Source organism: Pinus tabuliformis, chromosome 8 (genome assembly GCF_031772625.1).
Source record: "Pinus tabuliformis cultivar Carrire ecotype Pingquan chromosome 8, CPIR1, whole genome shotgun sequence".
Lineage (NCBI taxonomy): Eukaryota > Viridiplantae > Streptophyta > Pinopsida > Pinales > Pinaceae > Pinus > Pinus tabuliformis.
In genome coordinates, this window is record NC_142294.1 from 308,847,410 (window position 1) to 308,868,812 (window position 21,403).

At 39.3% G+C, this 21,403-nt stretch overlaps 1 protein-coding gene across 1 annotated transcript in view; it reads left to right on the forward strand.

Annotated features, from left to right (window-relative positions):
• Positions 1 to 904: 904 nt before the first annotated feature.
• Positions 905 to 21,403, forward strand: part of LOC149235376 (Nucleotide-sugar transporter family protein) — a 41,703-nt gene continuing 21,204 nt past the window's right edge. The window contains 5 exon segments of the mRNA XM_089372094.1: positions 905 to 1,175; positions 2,865 to 2,908; positions 3,067 to 3,293; positions 19,294 to 19,492; positions 19,600 to 19,743. Of these exon segments, the coding sequence (XP_089228220.1) occupies positions 1,034 to 1,175; positions 2,865 to 2,908; positions 3,067 to 3,293; positions 19,294 to 19,492; positions 19,600 to 19,743 (756 nt within the window). The 5' untranslated portion in view covers positions 905 to 1,033.

The window sequence follows — 21,403 nt, forward strand, 5'->3', positions numbered from 1 at the left end:
ATTTGTGCTATTTGGAAGTGAAATATTGTATTTTCTCCATTATTATTTTATTGAGATTTGGAAAACTTTTTAAATTAAAAATTAAATTATAAATTCTATTTTTTTTTTCCATCAAAATAATATTTCGCTTAAAATAAAATAAATTCAAGAGATCATTAAAACTATATTTTGACTAGCTCAATTTACACAAAAATAAAATAAATAATTATAATTGTAATTAATTTAATTAAAATTAATTATTAAATCAACTTAAATCCATCTTAACTTTGGATCTACTATATATGGAGAGATCAAATCTCTTGAGGTGCAAACCTCTCTTTTAGAGTGAAAAGAGATTTGATTCCACTCAACTTAGTAGATCCATAGTTAAATTAAATCTAAGCTAGTTTTAAACTAAGAACATTTATGATTTGTATTAATAAAATATCACATACAAATGGGATAAAAGAGTATACAAATTTATTGTAGTGAGACGTTCTCTAACCTAATATGGTGGAAATGTAATAAAATATTGTTTAACATTTTGACTTAATTATATTACATTAAAATTAAAATTAAAATAAAAAAAATAAATAATAATAATAATAATAATAAATTAAAATTTTTACACTCCTACGGCATTGTTTAGCAAATAAAAAATTTCCAAAAAACTACTAACCCATCAACGAATCCGTCTCGAACTTATAAAGGATATTTAACAATCATTATTTCTCAAACCGCGAGCTCATCTTTACGTGTCGGGGGAATAAAGGTGAGACATCGACAAATCTTTCTCAAAATGCGAGCTCATCTTTACGTGTCAGGGGAATAAAGGTGAGACATCGACAAATCTTTCTCAAATATTAATAGTACTAATAATTGATAATAATAATATAAATAGCACGATGTTTTTGACTTTCACGTACACTGTATTTTCCTGACGTTGAAAGCTTAGATGGCAGCGGTACTTTGCTGACTATGAAAGCTTAAATCGCCGCAGCAGAGTCTCTTGACTCTCTAATTCTATGATTTCCGGAGCTGTGAAGGTCCAGCAATGGCGGTCAAATCCAGGGCACGCGGAAAACAGAACAGCGAGAATCATCAAAGCCACAAGAGTAAAATATGGCCGTATCTCACAATGCTTACTCTGCAATATGGTGCACAGCCGTTACTCTCTAAACGCTTTACCGGGTAAAGTGCTCGACTCTTTTTATCTTTAACGACGTTCGAACTAGGGAGCAATTGTTATTTTTAGAAACAAGTCAATCAAGAAATCATCCACGGACTTGTGAAACATAAAATTAAATTTAGGGCCGATCTGCACTTGCGGTTAAAAGTGATTAATTTCGTAAGTTATTTTCGACAAGAATAAGCTGAATTTTAAGAATCTGCTCAATTCAGTCAAATGAGTGGCAAGTTTTTTCCAAAACGGAGACATTACCCGAATTCGTGTGGAGCTAATTTAAGATTAGGGTTCACTAAGCTTCCCAAACAAAGAAACCCTATATTCTTTCGAACATTTCAGATTAGAAGGCGTCATTAAGTTTATCGTCATCAAATATCTAATTGCAAATGTGTTGAGATAAAGCCAACCCACACAGAAGCTTGTCAGGCTTTCGTTAGAAGCCAATACCATTTTTATTTTGAGCTGGCAAGGCCCAGGTCTCAAATGTAACTCCGCATTCATGATGTATTCTATCCTTGGCATTGGGGTTCCAAGCCTTACGAATTGCCCAGGTCTCAAATGTAACTCCGCATTCATTATGTATTTTCACCTTGGCATTGGGGTTCCAAGCCTTACGAAAATTTCTTTTATTGCGGTTCACCCACTCTGAACCCTCATGATTTCGCTTACAGCGGCCCCGGTGATGGGGTACTCTCAAAAATCATCTACCGCTAAAGGGAGGTTGAATGGCCGTACCTTTTGGATTCCTTTAGAGAAAAGACAGGTCCTACCCGTATAGGCATCAGCTCATCTGTAAGCTCCCCAGTGTATTGTCCCGTTGCCACTAATACCTAAAAATATGTATATTTGTTCGTGCTTGAGTGAAATTTTCTTTCTTCCTCATCTACTATGCACGTGCAGTCTATGGTGGTTTGGCGTGTTACCAGTTCGAGTTTTCCAATACCACGCATTAAATAATGGTTTTCTACAATAATTAAGTGCCCCAGTCCTGAAGTTTTCTTCAACCTTGATGTTTGTGACATTGAGAGGTCCTGGATGTCCTTTGGAAGTAGCTGGATCCCCCTCTGATAGTGCATGCCTTCTGCTCTGCCACAGTGCTGTTACAAGTTTCCATCATGTCAAGTCTTACTTCTCTTTGGACCTCATAAGTGATTTTTGGGCATATTCTGGGCAAAATCGGATGGTTATTTTATTGTTGCATACTGCCTGTTGTGAGTTATTCTTCGAGATGTTTGGTCTTGGCACCAATTTTGTAATAGGTCCCCTCAGTTCCACGAACTTAGGGTGCCTTGGTTACCAAATCTTGATGTTAGGTTGTCATTTTGAAGCATTTCCGATTTTGTGTGCTATGTGCATGCTGCTCTAAGTGTCGTAGGTTCTCCTAATGGAATATTATTTTTCTCTTATGAGCACTATTCTATTATCCCAAGATTGAAATTGCTTTGGGTGCATAACAACTGCACAAATTGACAACCTCTATTGAGGTGTCTGGACTTATCCCTCTGTGCTTTATCTTTGGTGATCTATATATAGATGAAAAGTAATGGAACAATCTAATAGAATCTAATTCCATCAATGAAAAAACAGATATCTCCTTTGTTTTGGACCAAAATATTTTAGATACTTGTGTTAATCTTACATCCCTTATTCTAATATTTGTTTATTGATCATTTTTATATGAATTTGATTTACAAGAAAGGAGTAACTGTGACTTCTTCTGTACTGATTTGCGAGTGTGCAAAGGTATTATAAGTGTCTGCTTCTTTGATGATTCTGTTTTTATCTTCTGTGATGTTTTATTTTTATTGACTTATGATCTCTACTGTATCTGTTTTGTTACATCTGTGAACTAATAATGTAAGCTCTGTCCATGATTCTTTGTGCCTTCTGGTAATTTGTAGGTTCTATGTGCTTTGATACTTATGGTAAAAGAAGGCAGCTTGGGCAGACTTAGCAAAGAGTGGAACTTTATAGGTTCATTAACAGCTTCAGGCCTTCCAGCAGCTATTTATGCTCTGCAGAATAGTTTGTTGCAGCTTTCGTATCGAAATCTGGACTCCCTTACCTTTACAATGCTTAATCAGACGAAGCTATTTTTCACTGCACTTTTCATGTACCTTATTTTGGGGTAGCTGTCTAACCCTGGCTTTGAATTGAAAGTGTTTCTATCTTTATTTTTTACAATTTCGAATGCATATTATAATCTATAAATAAAAAATTTAGGCTATAGAGTTTTCCTTTTGTGTTTGGGTAGTGTTGACCTTCAGGGAAGAGCATTGTGCAAATAATTCAGTGGAGATTAATTGCAAACTTTCTATGTCTCATTTCCTAACTAGAGATTCTTGATGGTTTTGCCATCCTCTGTTATGGCACTAGGGTGATAAAAGTGGCTTGAAGGCTTGAAGCTGGGTTTTAACCTTGGTTGGTCTCTTCTTGCTGACATAATTAATATCTGTCTGGCCAGTTTCTCCACATTATGATATAATTCTTTTGCATCACAAATGATTCAGTCACCTCTACATTCTCGAATATATCTCACATAGACAGGAATTCTCGGACAAATTGTGTAATGTCGTCTTCTTCTTCTCTCTCTCTTTGGAAATACTACATCTTATATTACATAGGAAAAAAATCACGTGCACAAAGGATAATAAAAGTCCTGGTCTTACTGCAGACAGAGTAGCAATAATGTCAGAAATGTTGTGTTTCATTTGATGGCATGCAAATCTCAGCCTGGAGACATATGGCATGTTTTGCAGGGTATTGTAGACAAAACTTATTTTCCGTAGTGGTTCAGTCGCCGTTAACCTTGCAATAACTTCATATATACTAAGGATGATAATTTAGCATGTAATGCATTGTACTGAGACTCCAAGGGAAATTGTTGGTGCATTACTTAGATCAGTAACAATTCACCTAGATGACTCTTCATTTCTCCTAGATTAACTATTTACAATACCTTAATCTCAAGGATTAGATATTTGACACTCTCCCCCCAATTTGAAGGCTGTTCGTTATTCCAAGCATCTTTCTGAATTTTCAGACTTTTTTCTTCCAAGCACTTTGGTGAACCGCAATTTGCTCACTTGTTTGAACAATGTACCAGTGGAATGGTCTTGGCCTCTGCATGATGTTGAATCAAATGTTATTGTTAGTATGTTACCACAAAATCTAGCAGGCTTAGTGCAAAGCCTCACTAGGCAACCTAGGTCTTGTGGTAACAAGAGATCAGTCACCATCGTCACCTCACTGGCTTCTCTATAGCTGTTTCAGTCCCACAAGGGAGGCTTCCCTATAAAGATCACTAGAAAGGTATTCAACTAAAGTGGGCTCGACAGTGATATAAGGTCTAAAGATTGAAGGAAGGGTACCGACAAAGCCAAGGTTCCACTAAGTTTTGGGACGATGGGACACGGGAAGAGGGAGATGCAGAAGGGCGATGTGTGGGAGCACCCCCAATTTTTAATTTTAGGGAATTTACGGGGGATGGGGAGATGTCAATGTATGTATATATATATATATATATATATATATATATATAGAGAGAGAGAGAGAGAGAGAGAGAGAGAGAGTAAAATATTGCATATATTGATTTGAATTCATCATCCATTATTCTAGAATCTTATTAGTACTAAGCAATATAGTAGATACTAAAGTTTGCTCAATTCAAGTTTCTTACTTACGAACACATTCCTAGAGAATCTAATGCATTAGCTGATTCATTGGCAAATTATGTATTGGATTGGAATTTGTTACATTCTTTATAGTTACATGCATGAGTATAAATTTTTCATAGTTAAAACTTTACAAAAATCACAAAACACATACACCTTTTAAATCACCAATATATATATATATATATATATATATATCGTGTCCAATCTTTTTACATCAAAAATTCCCAAAACTTGGGTGTCTTAAGACAAAAATGGAAGACTGGAATAGTAAATTGAAATTATTCAAACTAAAAAATAGTAAAAAGTGACGAATCAAAGACTTTGTCTAAGGTCATCAGTGTCTAGAGTCATGATTCAAATGTTAAAGCTAAAAATAAACAATGGACAATGAACTGATGTTATTAGAACTATACCAGTGATCGAACTGATTGACCCTTGAATTATGATCTGGAAAAAGAATTGGACCAAAAAATCAATTGACTAAAAAATACATAAATATTCAAATTTTGAAAAAAACATAAATATCCATGTGCATCCATATGAAACCAAACCATTATACACAAATATGCAAAGTTTATCATATATATAGCAAAGGTGCATATAACCAAAATAGTACCAAGTGCAATCCATATTCGAACAAAAAATACATCAACAATAAGGCTCTAGGTGACCTCTATATTCCAAAAAATTCATCCTACAACAAATACCTACATATCATCAAAATCATTGCATATATTGGAAACCTCACATCAATATCACCCTCTAAGCATTAAAATAAGATAAAAAAGCTTAACATGTCAAGTCAAGACTTTCTTTGAGTGATGGTACAATTTTGCTAGGGTCATGATGGAGGAATTCAATAATTAATGCGACCAATATTGAGGTACATAAAGAGTTTGGTGCTCTTGATTAAATGCTAGTTCCAAATCCTCATACATGATAGAATCCAATGGAAACATTGCAATCCCCCTAATCTTGACATCTTGAAAACTGTTGAGTCTGCTAGATTTTAAGTGGGATCTAAAATTCTACTTTCTACATATGTAATCCAATGTGGTTAGAGCCACTCTCAAACATACCGAGTCAATTACTGGTAATGTTATGTTAATTTTTCTTAAACCCAACAAAATGCTTTAATGTGCCAATAAATTTTTATACCTAGAATTTAATTTTTGCAGAGAACTCAAATTTGAATTCATGGATAGGAAATACTGCTGAGCTTCTAACAAATCTACACAGTGGAAACAAAAATCAAGCACATTAGGTTTTGACAAAACTTTTAGCCTGGAAACCCAACTTGGGAAAACCAACATTCGTGTTTGTTTTTATTTTAGCTTGTAGAGGAGATTAAAAAATTTATTACAAAAACAAAGCTTGTCTTAGCGCCTTGGAAATTGAGCCAAATAAATCTATCTAGATTTGCATGCCAAGCAACAATTTTCTAACTCAATTTGCATGCTAACAATGTCTCGATTTGCATGCTATTGTATGCTCCTTGATTTATGTGCATAGATCCCTGTGAAACCTTCTCACATGTGTGGCTTGTCTCGGTTTGTGTGCTTGGCTGCCTTGATTTGTGTGTTGCCTTTTTCCTATCCTTTTCCACACTCGGTGCTCCTAGGCATGCGTGCCAACTTACTTGAAGTGCACGTTGCTTTTGGAATGCATGTCATGGTCTCTCTAAGCAATTACATTTATAATTTTTCCCAACCTCGTAATTAATGAAATCATCCTCATTCTTCATGACCTTGTAATTCACAACGAGATCTATGGATGAGATTAAATGTCATCAACTCCTTAGATCTGATAGTCGCGATTTAATCATAAAATCACTTAAAGGTTCTTTATAATAAATCATTACTTTAGCCAACATTAATTAATTAACTTAATTAATATGCTTTTACATAGGAAAGATAAAAAGTCACTTTGTTGGAGAAGTTTGTCGGACATCTTTTGCATGCTCGACACTAAGCCTATGTGTTAATTTTAGGTATGTTCTATGCTTAGAGCAATTTATTTCAATTTTCACAGTTAGCTCAATATCTTTTCCAAATTAGCAATCACATCAGCATTAAAGTAAATTGCAGATAGAACATAAACATAAATCGCAGAAGACAAGCCAAGACAAGAGGACACAAGATATGGCGTTAGCCAGGGACAAACCCCAATGTGGGGAAACCCTTGATCAATTCTTCTTATATGTTCTTCAATAGTTCAGTAGAGAGAGAGAGATAATACGTTTACAACAAAAGTCAATACTTTGACTTATCTAGATAAGAGCATAGATCATCTCTATGAAGATGATACATGAGATCAGTTGAAGACATGTTGCTTCAACTGATTCTCCAAGGTGACTCCTTCACCTATCGTTGTGCTGCATTTCGTCATCATGCTGCACCTCACCGCGCTGCACCATGCTGCACCCATCATCACTATGTTGCATCTCATCACGCTTCATTAATCATGACTGTACCCATCACTGTACTGCATTGTGTGCCATTGTTGCACCATGTTGCCATACTGACCTATGTGTTGGTCGCACCTTGCTTGCTTGTTGTCCCTAGCATGCTTGTTGTCCTTAGCATGCTAGATGTCCCTTGCATGCTAGCTGTAACATTGCATGCTTGGTGTATTTGCTGCTAAGTACCATACAACTGTCCCAATGTTAGTTAGCTTTCCCTTGCATGCTGCTCTCCTTCAGAGACAGACGCTGTGACAGTTCCCGGCAGTTCACGCAGTTCCGGCTGTTCCTGGCTGTTTTCGGCAGTTCCCGACAGTTTCGGCGGTTCCCGGCGGTTCCGACAGTTCCCAGCAGTTTTGGCAGTTCTGACAGTTCTCGACAGTTCTGGCTGTTCTTGGTAGTTCCGGCAGTCCTGGCCGTTCTCGTAGTTTCGACAATTCCGACAGTTCCCGGCAGTTCCAGCAGTTCCAACAGTTCCAGCAGTTCCCGACAGTTCCGACAGTTTTGGCTTTTGTCCTCTAGATTAGGGCAATGTTATCCCTTAGGATCTCTCCTCCTACTAAAACCCAAAGACAAGTAGAGAGGAAGAGATCTCAAGTGTGTTGAAAATGACTTGAAGGCCACCTCCATTTATATTAAAACGTTGAGCACAAGTGGGGTTTATTTGGTTGCTGGCCGACCTTGACAAATTGTCCCATAACACAAATAAATTCATATCTCCATGAATGCTTATCGGAATCGGATGATCTTTATACCAATCCTACACCTCTCGATGAGAGGGATCCAAGAAAAATATTAGCTTCCATTAATAAGATGACCCACATGGAGTTTGGCCCTAGTTGCCAATTTTAACACTCCCTCTCAACTAGAGAGAATTCCATCCACTGATCCATATGTCAGACTGTACTATCTCTGCCATCAGTGCCTTGCACTGCTCTGCTCTGCTGAGCTCTACTTTGCTTTGCTTTGCTCTGCTATGTTGAACCATGAAGAAGGAGAATTGATCGAGAATGTCTCATACCATTCTCTACTGAATCAAAGTCAATTTCATCTGAAGAGAGTGTGTCACATCACTCTTACTGACCCGAAGTCAGTTTTATTGATCCCAGATCAATATCACAAGAGAGTGTCTCAAACCACTCATACTGATCCCATATCAGTTTCATTGATCCCAGATCAATGGAGGTCATCCTAGCATATGGAGTACGGTAGATACAACGATGCGTCCATCGATAGTACTACTATGGTCCCTAACCCCATTTCCTTGCTCATTGATCAGATGAGAGGTACTTCCCGTGAGTCCTAGACTGCATGGGTAGGATGCCTCGACAGGAGAACTAATCATCCTGTCCATAGGAGAACGAATCATCCTGCCCCACAGTTGCCATGGGAGAACTAATCATCCTGGCCCACAGGACAACTAATCATCCTGTTTCACAGTTGCCACGGGAGAACTAATCATCCCGGCCCACAGGAGAAGTAGTCATCCTGTTCCACAGTTGCCATGGGAGAACTAATCATCCCGGCCCACAGGAGAACTAATCATCTTGTTCCACAGTCGCCACGGGGTATCACAGGGGAAGGTTGAACCTATCATCCTATACATAGCGCACCACCAGGGGAGGGTGAGTCACCCTGTGGTCGTATGTTGCTCTAGTAAGTACCCCAAGCCCCCCAGAGCTCCCAGAGCTCAATGCATGCAACATGCAGGACCCTTATAAGAAGGTCTCTCAACGACTCCAAGTCGTTCGGGAAAGTCACATATTTGACCTTTCCCGAGGCTTTGACAAAATGTCTACGACCTGTACATCAATCTCAATGCGATGGAGCCTCCTCACTCATCGACTTACCATATCCCAGATAAGGTAGTATCTGATGTCTATCTGTTGGAGCAATCATCGAATACGGGATTCCTCAATAATCGAATCCCCCCTCTGGTTGTCACAGAGAATCACAGTGGTATTCATCATGTGTACAAATAGCTCACTGAAGAGCTTCCACAACTAGGCAGCTTCATACGAGATCATACTCGTAGCTATGTATTCGGTCTCAGCGGTGCTTATAGCAAGCGACTTTTGCTTCCTGCTCATCCATGATATCGAAGCAGAACCCAAAGAGAAGCAGCGCTGAGAAGTGCTCTAGTGATCCTCCACATTGCCTGCCCAGTCAGCATTCGAATAATCATGCAGCTTCACATTTCCAACAGTGTATCTCAATCCATGAGAGATTGTACCCTGAAGATATCTCAGAAGATTCTTAGCACCAATCCAGTGAGGCTCAACCAAATATGAGCTCACCATGCTAATTGCAAAACATATGTCTGGACGGAAGTTCACCAGAGGCATTTCCCAAATCTGGTCCGGCGTCATCACCATATAACTTCTGAAAGTTAAGATCCTCGAGGTAATCACGGGCTTGTAGTTTACCATTCCACATCCGGAATCCAACTCCCTCTTACTTCTACAAGTGAGAGGGTCTGCACCTGTTTGAAATAGGTTGTCCTCAGAAGGTGCTGGTATGAGAGGTTTATCATCCACAACCTTCAAACAATGGTTTGGATCGGCTGTACTCTTAGTGAATCTCAGCTTCATCTGACAACTATCAATCCTCTCATACTACGCTCGAGGAATTTTGCTTCAAGCCATAGAGGGCTTTCTTCCACCTGCATATATGAGATTCCTAATCATGAATCTCAAACCCTTCGGGTTGTTCCAAACCTGTGGACTTGCTACATGAGGGGAATGGTGCCCTTGTAAGATTTTCCTTTGGTACATCTCAAACATGTACTTTCATGCTCTTTTTGAATTTAGGCATCCCTGTCACCATTTGATTCACAGACCTCTGGTGCTATGTGTCAATGGACATGATCCCTAGTGGACTTCCTGCAACTTGATACAACCCTGAACTCAAAAATATCTTTGAAAATTCTATTTTCAAACACGTACCTTTCCATCGATGAGTGCCACCTTGTAACCTTTGACTTCCATTTGCCGAAATGGACACCAGGTTCTTCTTGCGATCAGGTACATAAAAGAGATTCTGTAAATGAATCGAGTTACCCTCATTCAATTGAGGGGTAACATTCCCTACACCCTTTCTGGGATAGGTGGCATCAGCTCCAAGTATAACCCCACGATTGTCTCTATCTCTACCAAATTAGAGAGTGCACCCTACTATCCGATGAAGTGCCTTGAAGCACTACAATCAATAAGCCATATTCCCAAAGAATCTGAAGGAGAGGGCCAATACAAGATAACGCTTCTTTATCTTATCAGAAACAACATTTGATTCTTCATACCTGGGGTTTCTTGCTTTCTCTGAAGAGTCGGTTGTTTCCTTGATGACCTGCATTACTTGTCATTCCTTTGATCATTGACGATGTCCCTAGAATGATTGTTATCTTCATCAAGAGATGTGTCTCTGCCATTCGGACAGTCCTTCGCATAATGGCCAAACTTATTGCAACCAAGGCATTTGCCTTTCCTTCCACCCTTAGATCAGGACTTCCCAATGAAGTGATCTTTAGGTAGGCCATTAGGAACTTCCGCTGCGCCATTCTGATAATATTCTTTGCTTCAACTTCACCCTCGGTGAATTTGAAGAGGGATGATGAATCCACTGATCATTTTGTCCTTTCCCAACTGTCTTCGGTGATTGCTCTTTCACTCTTGCTTGGGCATTGTCTTCACCTCAACTTTGATACCATGCTAATTTTAGGTATGTTCTATGCTTAGAGCAATTTATTTCAATTTTCACAGTTAGCTCAATATCTTTTCTAGATTAGCAATCACATCAGCATTAAAGTAAACTGCAGATAGAACATAAACATAAATCGCAGAAGACAAGCCACACAAGGGCACACAAGATGTGGCACTAGCCAGGGACAAACCCCAATGTGAGGAAACCCTTGATCAATTCTTCTTATATGTTCTTCAATAGTTCAGTAGAGAGAGAGAGAGATAGTAAGTTTACAACAGAAGTCAACGCTTTGACTTATCTAGATAAGAGCATAGATCATCTCTAAGAAGATGATACATGAGATCAGTTGAAGACATGCTGCTTCAATTGATTCTCCAAGGTGATTCCTTCACCTATCGTTGTGCTGCATTTTGTCATCATGCTGCACCTCACTGCGCTGCACCATGCTGCACCCATAATTACTACGCTGCATCTCATCATGCTTCATTAATCATGACTTTACCCATCACTGTACTGCATTATGTGGCATTGTTGCACCATGTTGCCATATTGACCTATGTGTTGGCGGCACCTTGCCTGCTTGTTGTCCCTAGCATGCTGGTTGTCCTTAGCATGCTAGTTGTCCCTTGCATGCTAGCTGTAACATTGCATGCTTGGTGTATTTGCTGCTAAGTACCATACAATTGTCCCAATGTTAGTTATTTGTCCCTTGCATGCTGCGCTCCTTCAGAGACAGATGCTTCGACAGTTCCCGATAGTTCTTGCTATTCCTGGCAGTTTCGGCTGTTCCCGATAGTTCTGGTAGTTCCCGGCTGTTCCCGGAAGTTCTGGCAGTTCCAACAGTTCCCGACAGTTCTCTGCAGTTCCGGATGTTCTTGACAGTTCTTGATAGTTCCTGACAGTTCTGGTAGTTTTGGCAGTTCCCGATAGTTTCGGCAATTCCCGATAGTTTTGACAGTTTCGGCTGTTCTGGCTATTCCTGGTAGTTCCCGGCTGTTCCTCGCTGTTCCCGGCTGTTCTCGGCAGTTCCCGGCAGTTCCTGACAGTCCCGACAGTTCCCGGCAGTTCCTGACAGTCCCGACATTTCCCCGCTGTCTCGGCAGTTCCCAGTTGTCCCGGCAGTTCCTGACAGTTCCTAGCTGTTTTCGCTGTTCCGGCAGTTCCGACAGTTCCGGTTTTTGCCCTCTAGATTAGGGCAGCGTTATCCCTTAGGATCTCTCCTCCTACTAAAACTCAAAGACAAGTAGAGAGGAAGAGATCCCAAGTGTGTTGAAAATGACTTGAAGGCCACCTCTATTTATACTAAAACGTTGAGCACAAGTGGGGTTTATTTGGTTGCTGGTCGGCCTTGACGAATTGTCCCATAACACAAATAAATTCATATCTCCATGAATACTTATCGGAATTGGATGATCTTTAGATCAATCTTACCCCTCTCGATGAGAGGGATCCAAGAAAAATAACAACTTCCATTAATAAGATGACCCACATGGAGTTTGGCCCTAGTTGCCAATTTTAACACTATGCAGGATCACCTGTCCGAGCTACCAAAATTTAACACTCCCTCTTAGTGAGGAAAGTGTTCTGCATCACCACTAGCTTATCTCTGATGAAGATGAACTTGCCTTTCAGTGAGGCCTTTGTGAAGATGCTTGCCACCTACTCATCTGTAAGTACATATTGTAGCTTCACTGTCCCCTTTTGAACTCAGTCTTGGATGAAGTGATGCCTAATCTCTATGTGTTTCGACTTATCATGAAACACTATATTTTCCGAGAGCTTGATGCAGCTTTGATTTTCACAATTTATCATGGTCGGCTCCAACTCCTGATCAAACAACCCCAAGAGTAACTTCTGACGTCAAATGGCCTCGCATGATGCCAAGCTGGCTGCCATGTACTCAACCTTTGTAGAACTTAGTGCAATTGACTTCCTTTTTCTGTTGAACTGAAAAGCAACTCCAAATCCCAAGATGAAACAACAACCTAAAGTACTCTTCCTGTCAATTAGGTTGTTGGCCTAATCAACAAATGTATAACGCACTAGCTTCACTCCATCTCTCTGGATATAGCTCAATCCTTACTCAACTATTCCATGCACATTTCTTAGGACATGTTTTGCTGCTACCCAGTGCACTCACTTTGACTCAACCATAAATTGACTTAGTGCATTGACAACAAAACACATATTTGGTCTAGTATTTACTAGAGACATAAGAGAGCCGATTAATTGCTTGTATAATGTGGGGTCTATTGCCTCTTTGGAAGTATCAATTTTCTTCCAATTGGTCACCATTGGCATAGCCATAGGTTTGCAGTCCTGCAACTTGAATCTGTTTAGGATCTTCTTTGAGTACTTCCCTTATCTAAGGAAGTTTTGCCCATCTCTCTGCCATACTTCCAACCCAAGAAAGTAGTGCATTAGCCCCAACTCCTTCATATCGAACTTTGAAGCAAGATCCCTCTTACAATCTACAGGAGCTTCTGTGAACCTGTAAGAAACAAGTCATCTACATACAACACAAGATTGAGTGGCTCCCCCTTGATTATGATGTAGTACAGGTTTGAGTCAACGTCACTCTTAGTGAAGCCCAAACCCAGTAGATAGCTGTCTATCCTGGAATACCACACACATGGTGCCTACTTGAGTCCATACCACTGTTTTAAGAATCAGCCGACTCGAAACTGACTCGGCCGAGTTGGTTCGAGTCATGCCCTCACCGGGTTGACTCGGCCTTCGAACCAATTCGGCCGGTCGGGTTATTACCGAGCCGACCGAGTTGTCTTGCTTCAATGTTCATTTCTTTCACAAAAAACACTCTTTTCAATATCCAGATTTGCACATAAAAATTAATAAGCAAAAGCAAATTTTTACAAGTGAAAAAAAATACCTCTTGGCACAAACTGCCTCCTCAAGGTTGTTCCAACAAACCAACTCCTCAATGTTGCTCCAAATGGCTGCTCAAGAAGCTCCTCACTCCTACTACAATGCTTGCCCAAGACTCCTCACTGTTGCTCCAAAAACAAACTTCACAACTCCTCAAACTCTCACTCAAATTCTCACTCAAATGCAATGAGATGGCTATGAGGAAATGAGAGGGATTTGGTGGGTTTTATAGGGTTTAGGGGAGGGGAATGGACCCCAAATAACCTAAAATAGAAATGGGTTTGGGGTCCCCAAAAAGCAAGTTAAAAAAAAATTCAATGTTTTTAGCATTTTCGAGCCCTTGTCACCGAGCCGGCCGAGTTGTTAGACAACTCGGCCGACTCGGTAATAACCCGGTCCGCTGAACCGGTTCGAAGGCTGAGTCGACCCGGTGAGGGCATGACTCGTACCAACTCAGCTGAGTCAGTTTCGAGCCGATCGATTCTTAAAACAGTGCTCTATATAGACTTCTTCCTCGATCACACCATTAAGAAACGTTGCCTTGATGTCCATTTGATGGATTTTCTAACCCATCTATGTAGCAACAAAAATCACAACCCTGATAGAGGAATACCTGGCTATAGGGGCAAATGTCTCGTCATAGTTAATTCCCTCTCTCTGAGAGAACTCTTAGATACAAACTGGGCTCTGAATTTCTCAACACTGTCATCAATAACATGTTTATAGATCCACCTAGATCTTACCACTGATTTCCCTTCAAGCCGTGGAATAACGTCCCATATATCATTCTTCATGATGGAAGAGTACTTTTTGTTGAGTTTTTGTAGCTTGGGAGGTCTTCTTCATGTGATGATGCCTAACATGAAGGGACATTAAAAAGTCCCTCTAGAAAAAAATGTACTTTATATTATAAAGTACAAGTGACTATGCTTTTGTATTTAATGACTTCAAGTGAAATTAATAACTTAAAGTGTATTTAATGAGAGATTAAGTGATGATCTTTGATCTTGAGAGTGACATTCAACCATAAGATCAAAAGAAGTTAGGTTAAGTCATTAATGAGAAAAGTACATAAAGAGAATTAGAGAGAGGGCATTGATGAGTGTGAGAGATTCACATGTGAGAAAGAGAGAGGGAATTCATGAGCATTGAATGTGAGAGAACAAAGCTGAGAAGAAGGGTTTATTGAAGCAAAGAATGAGTGCAAACCAAAGGAGAGAGAGAAGGGCACGAAAAAACCAAGCAAAAAACTAGGCATTAATTGTTGGCATAGTGATCTACGATGGTAAGAAGGGTAGTTTGAGGCATGGTTTCCAAGGCAAAATAGGCTGGAAATTATTGATTGTTTAGACAACAAGAAGGATAATTTTTGCATGCAAATCGAGGAAGAGACAAGCTGTAATATAGGTTGTATAGTATCGTACAATAGTACAAATTTAGTTGGGCATAGAAATTGAGGGGCAAATTTGGCACATTTCTCGAGGAAAGGACAACATAAATTAATGAGATAAGTTGTTGTATTTATGACTAAGTTGTACTGTTGCAATTTATTCCTATTTGCTCAAGAAATAAAAGAAATCTCTTTCTCTAGGTTTTCCCCTAGGCATTGCCTCACCATCACTGTGTTCATAAATGTTTGTCTATTGTTGTTATTTTTTGCTGCAAATTACTTAGAACCATGAAGTACCCAACCCTGTGGATTTATGTCCAAAATAATTAAAAACATTAAGGTAGTTTGTAAAATGATGTATGGTTTATTAATCATCTTTATCAATGTCTAACTTTAATTATATTAAAGTTAATACCATTTATCATGCTTTGAAAACACCACCCCTAGTGGCTCAGACATATGTGCACATTAAATAATCGAAAATCGAATGGGAGATATATCGTGGGGTTTGTGACGAGAATCACCTTGGTGTCGTATCTGTCATCGAATGGAACACATAAGAGAAGGTTCATGTCTGTGTGCTATAGCTGATGTGGAAAAAATGGAAGGAGTTGAGGGTTGCATATGTGTGCTTGGAGGAATGAATGCTATGTGGTGTTGGGGGCAAGGAATGCTGTGTGGCATGAGGGAGAAAGGAACGCAATGGATGATTTAGATGCTTTTTATTTTTATTTTATTTTTTTGACCATGGTCCCTAATAATTGAACTTGATCTATTCTCAATGAATATATCTGAATTTACAGTGGTTTTAATGGTGACTTTTTTGTAGTCAAGTTTGTCCCGAGGTTCGCCTATAAGTTCAATGAAACAAAACTAATATGTTTGAAATGGTTTGAGGTTCGACAGATTTTGAATTTGAAAGAAGAAATTCACCAAAAATGGTGACTTATCTAACTGCTACTATTCTCTTCCCTAGAACTGCATTTGGGGGGTGGGTGCAGTGGTTTTAATGGTGACTTTTTTGTAGTCAAGTTTGTCCGAGGTTCGCCTATAAGTTCAATGAAACAAAACTAATATGTTTGAAATGGTTTGAGGTTCGACAGATTTTGAATTTGAAAGAAGAAATTCACCAAAAATGGTGACTTATCTAACTGCTACTATTCTCTTCCCTAGAACTGCATTTGGGGGGTGGGTGGGGGGGTTGGGGTCTTATTCTACTTGTTAATTAACTTGTGCTTGTAGAGTAAGTCCCCGATTGTTTTCTTAATGTCAATGGGAGGGTTACGATTATCATAAACAAAATTAGGGTATGTGTTTTTCTTAAATTGTAATAATAACATTAGTATTATTAAACTTATATGCAATCCATATTCAGACATATCATTTACCATATTTTTGAAAACACTGGCAGCTATATTGCATCCTTGTTTGTATTTGTATCATTTTAACTTAGATTTGGACCATACTAAAGATTGCCGATGGATTACCCCCTTTGTTAGCTTATAAGAAATTTGTTCTTTTACGAAAGTTTGGGTACCCTAAACAGGCTCAAAATATTGCTTAGTGACATGGTGATTTTGGTCGATGCTCAATCTACCTTTGACTCAAGTGAGGAATGTCTCTAACCTGCCCTTGAAGTTTGTTACAACACCTTATGTTGACCCTGGGAAGCCAGAGTCCACATCTTGTGAACATTCCTTAAATCTGGGAATTCCTACTGCAACACTGATGATATTTCTTCTACTAGTTAGATTTACATGAACAAGTTATTTGCATTTTCCTACAACAAACATCGAAATACATACCCTGCAGCCTACACCATTTATATAATACGCCGAAACAAGAAATTGAACAATAGAGAAAAATATACATAAGTGACACAGTTGTATTTGGACAAATGTCCCCAAAAAAATCTAATGCAGGAAAACCGGTGCAACAACTCTGAGGGTTTTATCATTATGTAGTAGTAAAATCTAAATACAGTTACTGGATGTCCTCCCGACAATCCAGTTACAGAGAATAATCCTGAAAGAGAGATTTGTGAGATTACCTCACACTATCACTGGGAATCCTGGCTGATCCAGCCCCAGAAAGATTGCCCCTGGCTTCTCTGGCTGCTCTGCGAAGTGTCTGCGTCAGCCCATCGTCAAGCTCACTCAATCCTCTGGCTGGTTGATTTGCTGCCTAAATGACTCGATTTCTGCCTCCTGGTCTCACACCCCGGATCCTGACTTTTGAAACTCGAATTCCCTCTGCAAATTTCAGACTCCCTCTTGGCTTTTGCGCTGCCTCTACATGGCTCTGTGTCAACCCCTCTGGCACAACACTACCACTACTGGATCTCCCTGAGTATTCTCTGACCGGGAAAGGTTCCCCTTCGGATACTATCCTTGCCCCTCATTGCAAAAGATCACTATCGAAAATCTCTCCGACAGCTGCTCTGCTTCAGAAAATCAAACTTCTGATCTCCCCTCTTTGTATTTTCCAAATGACCCTCAAGCCTCCTTAAATAATCTTCTCGTTGACATTCAATAGCCCATATTAGAAGCTAATCAATGGCTAAGATCATTTCTGCTTGATCCTCGTCTTCTTCTAGAAGTTACACCCACAGTTAGATTAATACCCATTAATTATTTTAATTTTATAAGTTTAGACTTAGAGACCCATTAAAAATAATTAATTATTTTAATAAAACTATCTCCGGGTGGAATTTCCCAAAACGCTTTCTGGGTTCTTTGGAATAGATGTGCCCAAGCCTCCCTGCAAAATTTGAGACTTAGAGCACATCCGATGCTACCATAAATCAACACATCTGACCATGAAACTTTGAAATGACATCTCAACTCCTTTAGCTTGTCTTCAAGAAAGTTTGTTCATCTGACCATGAAACTTTGAAATGACATCTCAACTCCTTTAGCTTGTCTTCAAGAAAGTTTGTTCATCTTTCTCTGGCAATAAGAACTTTGTTGTTGTAGTACATGATATGGCCAAATACACCGATGCACCTTATTATGTGCTTGCATTGTCACTACGTATGGAATCCTTGAGATCTAAGTTGTTGATATGACAACATTACCATTTTGAAGATGTCTTTTAAGGATAAAGCAGTCATGACCATTGTGGAAATATATGAACGTTGAAATAAGTCTTTAAGGACTATTGGCATGTGATATTTCTTTTCTTTCCTCTAGTCCAAGATCAAATTGATTTTTCCACCATTCAAAATTTCTTTCTAAGGACACACACACATGTGATGAATTTCATCTGTCATCATAACACATTTCTAAACACACATTGATGGAGTTTATTTAGCTCTGAGAATTGGCCTTGGTCTGAAGAAAGACTTCAACCTTATCTGTTTTCAGTGATGCTATTATGTTGTCATCGTATAGACCTTTTCTTCTGCCCACCTGGTAGACACTCATGAGGATTCTCCCTGGTGTTTATATTCTATCAATGGTAGAACTTTTCCTTTGCCCACCTGATGTGGTACAGTCAAGAGGATACATTGATGGAGTTTATTTAGCTCTGAGAATTGGCCTTGGTCTGAAGAAAGACTTCAACCTTATCTGTTTTCAGTGATGCTATTATGTTGTCATCGTATAGACCTTTTCTTCTGCCCACCTGGTAGACACTCATGAGGATTCTCCCTGGTGTTTATATTCTATCAATGGTAGAACTTTTCCTTTGCCCACCTGTTGTGGTACAGTCAAGAGGATAATCGCCAAGTTTTGCATCTAGGAAGTGGGTATCATGGATGGACTTTCATCAGATAATGAGGAGCTATTAATAGTGTCAAGGGAATGTTCGGCAGAGTTTTTGTGCTTGGTGTTGTCTGATTGCATTATAACTGTTTCTACTACCTTAATTCAAAACCTGGTTCCCTCTGCCCAACATAGTGTGATCCAAAATTCACTTTAAATTGGTTTTATATTTGCAGGTAATTTGAGAGACATTGACTGAAGTAGCTGTGATAATCATTTGTACGTATTTAGCTGAGCACAATCTCTTGCAGGCAGAAGCAGTCACTTCAACAAGTTGGATCCCTAGTTTTATTGATCGTTGCTGCCTTTCTGCTCAGCATTGGTGAAAGCTCTGGTCATGGTTCCAGAGGAGTTGATTCTGAGCAAGCATTTCTTCTTGGCATTATACCTGTAATAGCTGCATCTGTGCTATCGGGTTTAGCATCCTCACTCTGCCAATGGGCATCACAGGTGATGATCATTTAGTCTCAATTGCATCAATATTTTGGGAATTGTTTTGAAAAGCATTTTCTTTTTAGTTTAAGCCAATTTAATCAAACTTTCCTTTGTGATTGTAGGTGAAGAAAAGGAGTTCATATTTAATGACCATAGAAATGTCAGCCATTGGAAGTCTATGTATGTTGGCAAGCACGCTCAAATCACCTGATGGAAAAGCTATTAAACAGCAAGGCTTCTTGGCTGGTTGGACTATATTAACTCTGGTATGGCTAATCTGACTGAACTTTCCGCACTTTTAACTGGAAATTATATGGAAGGTATGCACGTGACATGCAAAACTTGTTATCATAGAAAAACCCATGGGAAAATTAAAAAATTAAGAATTTATTCCGTTCATCTGTGAAACTTGCTGCATTGAACATATGTTTCCAATTAAAGCTATATGATGTGTGAAAATCAATGTTTGACAAGTATATTCCCTGGTGTGAAGCATATTCTCTGGAGCATAGAATCTTTGTTCAAGTTATGGACACATAAGAGTCAAAGGCTATCTACTTCCAAGTTTGTCCTCATTTTAATGGTGCAACTGCCCCATGGTAGTCATATTGTAATCCAGTGGATAGCATAACCATTCTAACCGATTCATCCAAATATTGCAAACCCATCAATAGAAGTCGAACTGATCAAGGTCACCAGTAAGGGGAACGAAAGGATGCACAAAAGGGAGAGAAGCAAGGCTGTGATGTGGCAGCGGCAAAGGAAGAAAACTTAGAGGGTAAAGGAAAAGACGCAGGGATGAAGGGGGGTTTGCAGAGAAGAGGGGAAAACGCAGAGGAAATGAGGAGGAATAATGGCGATGAGGAAAACACGCATCAGAAAAGAGGAGAAGAAGGAAAACACAGGGATGATAGCAGTTAACAAGGAGAAAAGGGATCTGCTAGGGCCACAGGAAGAGGGAGAAAAAATAAAGAAAAACGCAGAGGAATGAAGCAGCGAAATTGCAGAGAAGATATGGAATGCAGAGGATGGAGGGTTCAACAAGGGGTTAGTGTGAAAATTCCTACACTCGAAGGAACCCCTATTGCAACAAATCTGAATCTACTTCACCTACTTGATTTTTAATACACATTAACCAAGTTATTCTTCTGAATACTGAAGAAAATTACTTTTGCAGCGTACACTAATTAAATATTTGATCTCATGAAATGGAAAACAGAGCAAAGAACAAGATACATAGGACACACTTATTTTGGACACAATAGTTCCCGGAAAAACCCAATGCGGGAAAACCGGTGCAACAATATTGAGGGTTTATTATTATGCAGGAGAAATATCTGAATACAACTCTAGGATGCTCATCTAGCAATCCTTTACAGAGAAAAATACGAGCGGAAAATTTGAGTGAGTTTTCAGCTTCTCTGCCCTCCGCGTCAGCGATCTTGGCTGTTCCGGTTGTTCCCAACAGTTATGGATTTTGCGTGACAGACAACTTTTTGCTCCGCGCTGGCCCTCCTGGCTCTGCGTTAGGACTGCGTGGGCCTAGATTGGCCCAACGTTAGCTCTCCCGGCTACTGCGCTGCCTCTTTGCAAGCTCTCTCTGCGTCTTTGTTAATTTTCTCCGGAAAGTCCTTCTGGGTTTTCTCATTGCCCCTCTGCTGCTGAATGATCACTTAGTTCGAATTTTTCAACTTCCTAGCCCCAAAAATTGAACTCCAGATCAATTCTGTGTGTGTGTGTGTGTGTGTGTTTTCAAATGAACCCCAAGCCTTCGTTTTATACTTTTCCTATTGAGTTTTCAACGGCTGAGATTAAGTCTCTAATCAGCGACTAAGATTAAAAGATGGCTTGATCTGCCTTCTAGATCATTCTCACCCATATTTTGATTAATACCCATTAATATTTTAATTTCCCTAAGTTTAGACT